The sequence below is a fragment of the Capronia coronata genome (genome assembly GCF_000585585.1).
Source record: "Capronia coronata CBS 617.96 chromosome Unknown acBCG-supercont1.4, whole genome shotgun sequence".
Lineage (NCBI taxonomy): Eukaryota > Fungi > Ascomycota > Eurotiomycetes > Chaetothyriales > Herpotrichiellaceae > Capronia > Capronia coronata.
Window position 1 is genome coordinate 895,565 of NW_006912896.1, and position 12,173 is coordinate 907,737.

At 53.1% G+C, this 12,173-nt stretch overlaps 5 protein-coding genes across 5 annotated transcripts; 1 reads left to right on the forward strand and 4 right to left on the reverse strand.

The window, feature by feature from the left end:
* Positions 1 to 247: 247 nt before the first annotated feature.
* Positions 248 to 805, forward strand: A1O1_04885 (uncharacterized protein; the record flags this gene model as incomplete). Its single annotated transcript, XM_007725774.1, has 1 exon — positions 248 to 805. One exon carries the CDS (start codon positions 248 to 250, stop codon positions 803 to 805), a length of 558 nt encoding a protein of 185 aa, XP_007723964.1.
* A 1,081-nt stretch (positions 806 to 1,886) lies between these two features.
* Positions 1,887 to 2,639, reverse strand: A1O1_04886 (3-oxoacyl-[acyl-carrier protein] reductase; the record flags this gene model as incomplete). The annotated part of the gene is made up of 1 exon (XM_007725775.1): positions 1,887 to 2,639. One exon carries the CDS (start codon positions 2,637 to 2,639, stop codon positions 1,887 to 1,889), a length of 753 nt encoding a protein of 250 aa, XP_007723965.1.
* Positions 2,640 to 3,610: 971 nt separating this feature from the next.
* On the reverse strand, positions 3,611 to 6,322 carry A1O1_04887 (uncharacterized protein; the record flags this gene model as incomplete). Its single annotated transcript, XM_007725776.1, has 2 exons — positions 3,611 to 5,848; positions 5,948 to 6,322. The coding sequence occupies 2 exons, from the start codon at positions 6,320 to 6,322 to the stop codon at positions 3,611 to 3,613; spliced, it is 2,613 nt and encodes an 870-aa protein (XP_007723966.1).
* Positions 6,323 to 7,167: 845 nt separating this feature from the next.
* On the reverse strand, positions 7,168 to 9,383 carry A1O1_04888 (acetolactate synthase I/II/III large subunit; the record flags this gene model as incomplete). The annotated part of the gene is made up of 3 exons (XM_007725777.1): positions 7,168 to 7,217; positions 7,274 to 9,132; positions 9,193 to 9,383. 3 exons carry the CDS (start codon positions 9,381 to 9,383, stop codon positions 7,168 to 7,170), a joined length of 2,100 nt encoding a protein of 699 aa, XP_007723967.1.
* A 934-nt stretch (positions 9,384 to 10,317) lies between these two features.
* A1O1_04889 (allantoicase) lies at positions 10,318 to 11,502 on the reverse strand (the record flags this gene model as incomplete). The annotated part of the gene is made up of 1 exon (XM_007725778.1): positions 10,318 to 11,502. One exon carries the CDS (start codon positions 11,500 to 11,502, stop codon positions 10,318 to 10,320), a length of 1,185 nt encoding a protein of 394 aa, XP_007723968.1.
* Positions 11,503 to 12,173: the final 671 nt, after the last annotated feature.

Here is a 12,173-nt window from a genome sequence, read left to right on the forward strand (position 1 = left end):
CGTGGCCCTGTGGTCAAGGGGATGGCAACGGGGCGCAGCCACCCGCCTTCCAATGCCCATATGCAAGACAGTCATCTCGAGTCCTCATATCTTTCGTGGCAGAGCCGTCATCCAGAACTGTTTCGTCGATCACCTTCCATCGCTCCAATGGTACGCCCCTGTTTGTATCCTCGCCGTGCCGTCCCTTACCCTTGGCCCTTTGAACCGTCCTCTTTCTTGCGATTCCCCGGATTGGACATGAGCTGAAATGGATGCTGACCGATTCTACAAGGCTAGCAACACGAGAGTCTGCATCTTCGTCATCGCCGAAGGCCAAGAACACACCGTCAGACTCGCCAATACCCTTTCGGACAACGCTTTGAAGAAGAGCCTGATATCAAGAGCGAAAGCTCTCGCCACCCACGGACCGATCCAATCGAAATCCCCCACCGTCCTGACTGACCATAGCGGAACAACCTACACATCGACCTCAACCATTTCTCTTCGCTGGTACTACGACGATGGGCTACAGACATTTCAAGAAAGCTTCTACATCGTCGACAGGTTGTCCCGAGCCACTGGTGAAGGAGGCGGAAGTGGAGGAGATTGGGATGCCATTCTCCGCGCTGATATCGAGCCCGGCTCTGCTGTTGGTCAGGCCTATCCCTACTGCACCATCCCTGCAGGCCAGGATCCCAGAAGAGAAGCCGAACGGAGGGAAAGGCAGGAACGAGGCCTGAAGCAGTTCCAAGCCCAGAAAGAAGACCAGCAGAAGAAGATCCGCGAAGGTCTGACCAAAGGTAGCAAACAGAACACCAAGCGTTGAGAGTCGTGACAGGGACCGTGACTACCGGCTGTACTGTCGACATTTGAACTGCTTTTATGCGACTGAAGAAGTAACGAGTCTTTTAAGGGTTGACTTTGATTGTTTTGCCTGCTTTCCGTTGCGTGGTTGGTGGAACTTTTTGCAAAGTTGAGTTACTTGCATGATTCTGACTTGTGATCTTGTTGCGCATTAGATAGTCCCTGTCTATGTTACATTGTTCCAAGGTTGTGTGATGTTGGTTGATTCTTTCTGTTTTGCAACATCCTTCCTACAGGTTGGAGCCGCCGGCGCCGAACTATACCATGATTGAAGGGTTCAAATACCCCTGCAAGTACCAGCCGTCCTGGGCACGTTATGGTATTGCAGAATGCGATTTTCGGGAGAAATCAGAGAAGAGGAAAATGGCAGAACAGGGGGGGGGGGGGGGGTTGGAGCATACGGGCGTGGGAGAAGCTCGGAGAGTAGTGAGCATTGCCACGGAGGTCTTACCTATTGGTATGCAGCGGGGATACGATGCAGACGGAAGGAAGACTGTAGCCTCTGTGTCCTGCCTTAGACCATGATCACTCAGACACTCTTTCACTGTCGTCGTTTCTGCTATGGGTGGTCGCTCTCAACGCATGTGGTTATGTTATTGCAGCATTTACCCGAGTTTGTAGTCATGGCATCGTCCATGGTCACTGGTGCCAGCAGACCGAGTCATGGGTATTCGCTGGTGCTTTTATGAGTAGCAGATGATATTGAGATGTAACATTCATTGAACCGATGTCATGTCTACCTACAGAAAAAGCCCGAGAAAGTAGACTTCCTCCAGCCGTTGGCACTCTAACCCAGCGGCCAGGTTCATACCGAACTTGAGTAACGTTGATGACATTCTCTCACCTCAAGCTTGTCCATCCCAGCCGAGATCGTCACAGACAGACATACATACATACATTCATACATACATACATTCATACATACATACATACATACATACATACATACATACATACATACATACATACATACATACATACATACATACATACATACATACATACATACATACAAATACAGACCCATATGTATCTAATGTAATTTATGCCTGACCTCCATTGACCCGAATGGTCTGGCCACTGATCCACTTGGCGCCGTCCCCAGAAAGGAAAGCAATGGCTGCGGCAACCTCCTCGGGCGTACCGATGCGATTGTTCGGGTTGAAGCTCGCGATCATCTTCAACAGCTGCTCACTCTTGCCCTGGTAGAATAGCTCGGTACCGGTGGGGCCGGGGGCGACGGCGTTGACGGAGATTCCCTTCTTGGCCAGCAGATCCTTGGACATGGTGCGGACGAGCTGCTCGACGGCGCCCTTGGTGGCACAGTACAGCGTGTACGGGCCGTTGACCGTAGAGGCGTGGTTCTGCGTGGTGGAGATCAGCACGACAGTGCTCCCGCGCGCCATGTGCGGCAGGGCCTTCTGGACCAGGAAAAATGGCCCCTTGACGTTCAGGTTGAAGGCCTGGTCGAAGTCGGCCTCGGTGGTGTTCTCGACGTCGCGCATCGGCAGGATTCCCGCGTTGGGAATCAATATGTCGATCTTGCCGTACTTGGCCACCGTCGCCGCCACCAGGCTCTCGATCCCCTGGATGCTCCCGGCGTCCGCTTGCACTGCGTGTGCGTTGTCCGCGCCCAACACCTTCTGCACCAGGTGCTCAGCCGCAGACCCGTCGCGGCTGTAGTTGATCACCACCTTCGCGCCGAGCGCCACCAGCGCTTGGGCCGTCGCCGCGCCGATGCCTTTCGACCCGCCGGTGATGACGGCGATTTTGCCCAGAAGGGAGCCTGTCGACATGGTGGAAGTGGATGGGGTGATAGATGCGGAGGCGGGGGCGGAGGCGGAAACTTGCTGGTTGCTTGTTTGCTTCTTTGGTAGTAGCGGCACGGTTTTCTTGCGGAACAGGGGCATATATAGGGATATAGAGGCTTGTGGGAAAGTTCCGGTAGGGCCTGCTGAGGGAGGAGTTTGGTTGTAGTGATGGGTGATGACAGGTATGGGCTGTTTACTTCTGTGAAAGTGATGGATTGTCGTCCTGGGAACCCAAGAAAAGAGAGTGCGACATCCTACCTGATCACACGATTCTTATATACCTCGAAAAGAGCATTGTGCACCTTCGAACCGTTGCTCCGAAAAACTGCGTCCAAAGCGTATACGTACGGACGATTGCGTCGCGTGCAAACTGACCACCATCGTCGAGAAAATATCCGGGTCTGTTGTTGCTCCATGTGCCTTAGTAAGGCTCGGATATGCTATGTCCATGGACAAGCGATGCCGTAAAAGGAAATTATCTGCTCCGGTAAAGCCGGTACGCTTGGTGGATTCGGGGTTTATTTGTACGACTGGATCTCCGTCCAGGATGAGAGCGCCATTCTGACTCAGCGTACGCTTAATCCCTCTTCACACATAGTTCTGGGCTCATAGACGCTGTGATGAATAACGTGCGAGGCTTGATCCGAGAAGAGTATCGAGGATCAAGGATTGAGGATTGAGGGCCCCTAAGACCGCGACTCGGGGTTAGAAAAGGCTCGGAGACAAGTGGGGACACTAAACCCCATGCCGTTAGGTATTACTATTACTAGTAGTTGGTTCCGATCATGGATCAATTCTCCTACTATGTCCCTGACCCAGTCCCAGTCCCAGTCCCAGTCCCTACCAGAGCCCAACTATGTAAACGCAGCTGGTATCACAACGACAGTCCTGGACACAGCTAATACTCTTCATCACACCTACTACTCCAAACTCCCCAGACGATTGACAGGAGACACTCAAAACAGGTCATCCGGATCTCCCAGATCCCACTTCCTCGTCGTCAACTTGCGCTGCTTCTTGACAGTCGTCGGCGCTGGCTGCTGCTGCGGCTGATCCTCCTGCACCATGGCCCGCGTCACACTCGAACTCCTCAACGACAGTTTTCGCGGAGAAACATCCAACACTTGAAGATCATCCTCGCTGGCCCTCCCCTTGATGGTCGCCTCGCTGTCGCGCAGTCTCAGAGAAGCCAGAAACGGATTCGTTGCGACGTTGCTGTTTGAAGTCTCTTGCAAGACCAGTCCTCCTTTGACAGGGGCCTTCGTTACTGCTGCCGCACCCCCTCGAGCCTTTTTGGTGGGACTTCTGGTCTGCATTTCCTGCTCCAATGCACGTAACTTGGCGCGAAGGGTTTCATTCTCCCGCTCGAGCTCGTCCACTCGGGTCTCACTCGATATGTCTTCGTGAATACTGATTTTGGTTGTCTTCTCCAGGATCTCGAGCTTGCCGTCGATGAATTCTTCCCCGCGAACCTTCTCCTGCTCCCAAGCCAACCTCCATCTCTCTTTTTCTTCTTCCATCCGCTCTTCCATCTCGCTCCAACATTCTTCTCGCACTTCTTGTTCCATGACGCCTAGCCTCTCTTCGGCTGCTTGCAGTTGCAGCTCAGCCTCCGTCCTCTTGATTTCTTCTTCTGCGAGACGGACAGACAACAAATTACATTCTTCCGCCAGCCGTACCGCTTCGTTAGTGGCTTGTTCCAATTCTTGAGCGCTGAAATAGTTGTTGTGCATGTCATGTGGAGTGTGGCGTCCATTCTGCCCAGGCTTCCCTTTTGTTACGCCGCCGAGGATTGCACTGGTCACGCTGGGCACCCTCGGGACCGTCACTTCTCGAGCCAACGCCGAATATCTCAGGATCTGACTCGTGGCATTGAAATCTCCTGCTGGATCTGCCGTCACAATCATAATGGCCTTTTGCGGCGGTCTGCAATTTGTGGCATGATTGGACGAAGGGAAAGAATTCGAAAACAGAAGCTCCGTGAGCTTACATTGTCGGAACGGCACGATGGGTTTGCTCCCTTCTTGTTGAGAATCACTCTGGACCTGCAGACATTGGCCGAGATACATCAGACTTTCGTTGATCTTTCCAGCCTCGGCGAGCGTTGATCCAGTGGTTTTGGCATTCCTGGCACGTTCAGACCCGGCCAGATCGACAATCGACATGGTACCTCCGGTCCAGGTGGGCATCACGGGCGCGCCATACCCTTGCATCTGAGGTCTCTTCTTGACTTCGATGCAGAAAAAGCCGTGACTTCTCGAACTAACACTGTTGCTGCCGGTTCCTGCAACTCGTCTCTCGGTCAAGCCAGTCTCGAGGACCAGCATGGCTTCGTCGTAACTTCCGCATACGATCTTGCGGAGGCCGGCAACGACTTTACGGTCGGATGACATCTCTGTATTCTTGAAAAGTAATGGTCGCCGAAGCAATCCCTTTTGCAGTGCGGCTCCTTGTCTGGTTGCCATTGGAGCTGCATTGGGTGATGTGGGATTGGACAGCAGGTCGAAAATGCGGTCATTGTAGACTTCGTACATGGAAAGGAGGACCGCATACTCGGAGTGTGCGGCGCTATCCATGGAGAATGATGCCACGTCCGGAGATTGTGGGAAGGTGCTCGGGCGTGGTAGCGGAGGTCTTCGAGTGTAATGCGATGCGGTATCCTTCACAACACTGGGTTTAGCAGGTGACTTGCGCAGACTCTTCAAGCGGGTAAGGAATGGAACTTTGGATGGAGGTCGCCATGGCTCCTTCTCGGACGAAGGTTCTATTTCAGGGGTATTCGGTATCATCCGTATGGAAGGCGGTGTAACTGCAGAACGATCCAGGCCAAATCTTGAGGGTAACGATGGTAGGGCTATGCAGGGTTGGAAGTCTGGAGAATGGGGGAATGAACCGGGAAGTTCAAGGGTTTGTTTGCCTACCATCATCGGAGTCTGCGCTCTTGACATTGGTGTTTGAGCTCTGGACAGTCTGGCTCGGTCACCATCACTGTAGCTTGAGTCTAGAAACGTCGTTGCCGACAGGACCTGAGCTTCCGAGGCATCTGAAGCCTGAAGAGATGAAAGAAGTTCGGTATCTGTTGGTAAATCCGGGTGATGAGGTCGTCGGATCTTCTCCCCTATTGATCTGAACAGCACATCCAGCGTCATCTGAGTCAGTCCTCGTTGAGAATTGGATCCAAGGATAGTGTGGCTCTGATACAGGTCAGCATCTCCCCTGTTTATTCACATTTGAGACGTCCTGCCCAGATGCCCAAGACAGCTGAAGCGAGGGTGTCCAATGCAATTGATTACCTTTCCGCTCCCCGTGACCCCCAGAGTTGCCACTAGACCATCTCTACCGGTCTGTAGAACACTTTGTATCGCATCGGCCGTACCCGTCTCCCGAAAGACGTCCAGCTGGGTCGCCTCCTCTTGGAAGATCTTGGTGAACCCAAACCTCTCGATCGCTCGTTTTCGTGAATCGTTCGGCGGTTGTAGTGTGACATGTTTAGGGAAAGTCTTGGTCGTATTTTCATCCTCGGCCGTTGTTGGACTTGGAGGCTCGACGATAAGCCATGGTTCTGGCACCTCTTTCTGCTTCGGGATCGGAGGCTGGATAGGTGGCCGCAGGCGGAGGTACACCTGGAAGAGCGAGGTCTGCGGCGACGGTTTCGATGAATTGTCCATGTTGAAGCTGAATTGGCCGACGACCGTGTTCAGGAGCGTATCTGTAGGTCTCAAATGAAGTCGACGCGTTGTATTGCACCATGAATTTCATGTTCAATCGTACGTACCTACATAGGTAGTCACTGTCCTTTCGATGACTTGGCATGGACATGTTTCTCTTTCGGGAAACGCGTCAGTTGCTACGGCAATCGGCCCAGTCACCCCTGTTTGAAGCGGGCGCTTTCAGCCTTGTCTTGGCAAGGCTGAAGATCATAATTACGAGTAGGGGTAAGTCGATAGGCTCACTTCTCAAGAGATACTATAGAATAGGCTTTGCAAGCAGTTGCCGTCAGCGGACGGAAGGTTTAGGACGCTGCATTATTCTTCATTCGAGATCATTGTGACGAGTCCCTTGGGAGGTTTGTAAACGAAATATTGGACTTTTGAGCCGCTTCGCCAGATCGTTTCCCTTTTTAATTAATGGTTTCAGTGCTGGGTAGCGCGCCCGACCAGCTGTGTGTTAGTAGGACGTTGACACTATCGCTGACCGTGTTGGACAAAGATAATACGGTCATAACGCCCTTCGCATCAACGGTGGACACATCACCCAACGACTCAACGCCAACCACGCAACAGCATGCTTCAGAGCTCTCTCCGATGCCTTAGATAACTTTTGAAAGCATCATCGCTACGTAACTTTTTAAAACAGAATCTTCCGCGACCAAGTAAGGTCTCCAGGCCGCAGTATCGAGTCGGCTTCAATCATCTCGTGGCCCATACTGTTGTCAGATGGTATCGTGGATACGGCCATCGCCTGTACAAATCGCTCGGTGTTGGTGTGAATTGAATTCTCCCCAGAGAGAGGCTCAACGACCTGTTCTTTGCTTCATAACAGCCCTCCGCTCCTTTTCTTTGGCTGTGGTTGAGCTAGTTAGCACATATCCAAAGCTCGGACGGACGTCTCGAACATACCTTCATCGTACACCAAAAATTCATGCAATCCCTTGCCAGCTGGCACCATGGGCAGTACCGGGACTTTTTTATCAATAACGATTTCCAAAAGCGCCGGACCTTCACCGCTGCCACTGATCAACCACTCCAAACTGTCCTCCACGTCGGCGGGTTTGACACATCTCCTTGCCTGAACACCCATGGCCTCGGCGAGTTTGACAAAATCGGGGTTCTTTTGGTGGGTATGGGCGAATCGATCCTCGTAGAACAAGCTCTGCCATTGGGTGACCATACCCTGTTCATCGTTGTTCAAAATGATCACCTTAACGCCGATCTGGAACTGGTTGGCGGAACTCAATTCCGTCAAGGTCATGTTAAACGAAGCGTCGCCATCAATGTCGATGACAAGAGCGTCCGGCTGAGCCACCTTGGCGCCAATGGCCGCTGGGAGACCGTAGCCCATAGTTCCCAAACCACCGGAGGTGATCATAGTTCGGGGGTGCCGCCAACGGAAATGCTGAGCAGCCCACATTTGATGCTGGCCCACGCCCGTAGCGATGATGGTCTTCTCTTTCATGTGGGATGTCATCTCGGACAGCTTCTCAATCACTTCTTGTGGCTTGATCAATCCATCCATGGTTCCCCTTTCAAAACTGCTCAGAGGGAACCTCTCCTTCCAGTCATTGATCTGTGCAAACCATTCCGGTCGCTCCTTGACAGCATTGACTTTCGGGATAAGCTGTTGTAGGTTGGCCGCCACCTCACCTTCGACGGCCTCGGTAGCCTGTACAACCTTGTTGATGTTCTTGGGCATGATTTCGAAATGTACAATGCCTCCGCGCTTCTCGGCTGCCGCCTTCTTTGCTTGTGGTGCAAATTTGGCAATGTTGAGAGTCACCCGGTCGTCAAATCGCGCGCCCAAGGCAATAATGAGATCTGCCTCCTGCATGGCCATGTTGGCATATGCCGATCCGTGCATGCCGAGCATATGTAGAGCTTTAGGGTCCAGTTCGTCAAATCCACCAAGGCCTTGCAGAGTGGTGGTCACTGGAATACAAGCCTTGTCGGACAACTCCTTCAACAGCCGGGGCCCTTCAGGAGTTCCCAAGATACCCTGACCCGCATAGATGACGGGTTTCTTGGCCACGTTGACGAGCTCGGCTACGCGCGAAATAGTGCCCTCCAGCTGTCTCCTCGACAGTTCTCTCGCGGCCAGGGTGGCGGCAGAAGGATGTGAGGGAAGAGTGGATTGCATAGGAATTGGTCTCCGGAGGATTCCCGCCGTGACATCTTTAGGCAAGTCAACAAGGACGGGACCTGGTCGTCCTGATGTCGCAATCTCGAAAGCCTCGTTGATTCTCTTGGGCAGTTCCGCCACGCTCTTGACCATGACGTTCCACTTGGTGCATGCTCTTGAAATTCCAACAATATCGGCTTCTTGGAAGGCGTCGGTGCCGATAGCTGTTGTGGGTACTTGGCCGCAGAAAACAACCATGGGCGTGCCGTCGGACATGGCGTCCTGCATGGGGGTGATGACATTTGTTGCGCCAGGACCTGAGGTTACCAGAACCACCCCAGGCTTGCCCGAGGCTCTTGCGTAGCCCTCGGCCATATGTCCTGCCCCTTGTTCATGTTTGGGAAGAATGAAATCGAAATGTTTTGAGTTGTAGATGGCATCGAACACGGGAAGAATGGCACCGCCAGGGTAGCCAAAGATGTGTTTGACACCCTGCCGCAGCATCATCTCGTGGAAGATCTCTCCTCCACTGAGACCCACGAAGGAGTCATCGAGCTCAGGCATTTGCCTGTTGACCAAGGGTGAGGGTTCATGTCGGCGGAAATCGTTGTTGAAGGCGGGACTGGGAATTGATCGGGTAGTTCTGAGAGGCGCCCAGTTAGTATGTTATGAGAATAATGTTATTATCTGCATATTGGCCTACTGTGCTTGAGCTGCAGCAGTCGTTGCAGGTCTTCGTGACTGTTCAGTCGTGGATTTCTGGGATTTTCGGTATGGCGACACTGCTCCCGCTGGTGCGGTGGTGGAAAATGAATGGGAACAGGAGGGTCTTCGTCTGGATAATGAGCGGATGGCACTGGAGCCCGTCCGTATGGGCATTATTTTCGTTGCCATGTTGTCTGATTCAAGGACAACGACAGTAGGTGTAGTCTCGACGGAAGGAAGAAGTAATAAGAAAACCGAGGATTGGGTGAGATTGATTTATGAGTCAGTGCCCGATTCGCGCGGGCGGGTGACAGTGGTGCTGACTTTGGCGGTGCTCTGCGCCGGCAGTGGGCATTGGGCAGTACGTAGTAGGCGTGTGGCGTGTAGTAAGTGTGCGCATATTTGATCGATTACACGGTACAATAGTAATAAAATAATCTCTCGCTCTCTTCTTGCGCCTCTTCCCTCTTACACGCACGCACTCACACACACACACTCTCTCTCTCTCCTTCTCTGCGTCTGTCTGCCATCTCCGACGGCGGATTCGGAGTCAAAATTGGCCAGGGAATTTTTTCTCTAGCAGGCGACTGGCCACGAGCCACCACGGGCCCAAAGCTGTTTTGCGGAGAATCAACGCCACCTCGACTTTTGACGAGGTTCTAGAGCAACCTTCGGCCGATTTCGCTCTTGGCCCTGCGCGCTGACAGCGGTATCCCTGAAGTCAGACGCCAGTCAGATCGAGGCCTGCCTCCACCGGCTGATGAGGCCTAAACGACTCGTTTCTAGGCGCTGCAGCAGTGTAATTAAAGCAGACTTACATACCTAGAAGAACCAGGAGGAGTGCACATCTGCTGTCAGCGCAGCTTCGCAGGCCAACCGTGGTCTATCTCCTACATGTCGGCCAACATTTTATCGTGAACAGGTACGTACTGTCGCTGTCTGTAGATCGATTCATTCATTGCAAGCAACCATACCCGGAGCAGCGGAACTGTCCGGCTGAATGTGGACATACCGATTCTTAGGTATCAATTGCTTCACTTTTTTATATCCTACTACTCCTCGTCGAAGGAGCCGTCAAATAGTATGTGGGCACCACTAGTAGGTCTAGCATAGTATAAGCATATCATGCCCTTCTTCCAAATATCCTTATCCGCTTCACGCCCCCGTCCGGAATAATCGACATCTTAACATGTGTCCAAACGTGACCCACCGGAGGCTCAGAGGCGACCAGATCCTGCTCTTCAAAGACATGTTCCGTGTCGGCCTTGCAAGGCTGTTCTCCCCGGATCAAGGGCACCCACCCAGCATCGCCAGCCTTGGGATCCGACTCCGTGCCCAGCGCAGCCTTCGCAGACTCGGTCGACCAGCCTTCCACCATGACGGCCTTTGGGAAATTACCGCGGAAGTCCTTGGTGTCGACGACGACCTTTTCAATCTTTCGCCCCTTCAGCCCCAACCTAACAATCACCCAGTCGGTGTGACCCTTGGCCCGACTCCGCGAAGTCTCCCATCCGTCGCCCATGTCCTTCCCTCGCCCAGGTAGAAGCAGGTAAGCCTTGCCGCCAAAATGCTGGTCGGAGCACTCGACCGCCACACCGCCATTGAGTGCGTACGCCAGGTCTTCCAGTGGTCTCTCGTCCGCAGCAGCTGCACCGGCAGGGAGCGGTGGGGGCGCGACCTCGCCGTATACTCTCAACCTGGCGATTCCACCGTCCGGATATTGCTTCAACCTTAGATGCGTGAATTCTTTGCCCGCGATTCCAGGCCCAGACACTTGCCATGCCTGCCGTTGACTGGGCCCGCATTTCGACGGTGGCAGCACCTCGTTCCAGCCTTGGAAGTCTTCCTTGTCGACGCCGCTGTTCTGCTCTTGTTCGGCGGTGAGATAACATCCGTCCAGCCCTGCAAAGGGAGCCTCGTTGCCATTGAAATATGCCGTGTCGACTTCGATCGCTTCAATCCGCCCCACCGCACCCAGCTTGATCACGACCCAGTCGAATTCCTTGGGGTTATGTCTTCTTGTCTCCCACCCGTCATACCATGCACCCGTGTGCACGAAATAACCCGGTTTGCGGATCGGTGGAGTGGGCGTGAGCAGGTTCGAGGCCGCGGCAAAGTATTCGTCTGAGCATGACACAATTGACGCCCCGAGAACCGTGGTCGTCAGCACCGTCGAGGACGAGAATGTCGTATCGATCAGGGCAGCAGGCACGGGTGTGACCGTTACGTTGGAATCGGTCGTGGTGCTGGTTGGAATAATCTTCTCCACCGCCTCAGAAAGTATCCGTGGCTGGACGTGTACCTCCATTGTGATTGAAGTCAGTCCAGGCGAGTGTAGGTAGAACAGATGGCTCCCGTCGGGAAGCGAGCAGGGTGTGGTTAGTGTTTCCTCAAGGGGAGTGCAACTCGAATTACTCGTCAACAGATATCTCCTCAAGGTTTCCCGAAAGTATTTTCCTTCCTCTGCACTGGTGTGTCCTTATAGGCGGTACGGCAACCATCAAGGTACAAGTAGTTCTTTATTTGTCGGCGGGCCCAACGCGGAGGCCGCCGATGTACGAATCCTAAGCGTCAAGACAAGGATTAACTTCTGCCCCTCTTCTTTATTACTCGATGCGATTTCGTTCGAGCCTCTCACGTCAAACCTCCCTCCCAGCACGTGATTGCGCCGCAAGTGCTCTGTAGCGAATCAATGCGAGCGAGGTCTTCTAGCAAACTTGAAGTGAACAAAGTTAGAATAATGAATAGCACCAACTTAAATGCTACCTCCGCTGATGCAGACATCTGGACTGATAGGATTATCATTGGCTAATCAGTGAAGCCAATGTAGGATCATCTACTTTACCCCTGAAGCGCCAGCCTTGCATCAAGCTCCGAGAAGGGGGACGGCGCGAATAAGGACGGGGGTCTGAAGCATTCGGTCTGTTGCGTGCTTATATCAGATATGATCGTTGGGGCACAGGGAGCGTGGCAGTAGCC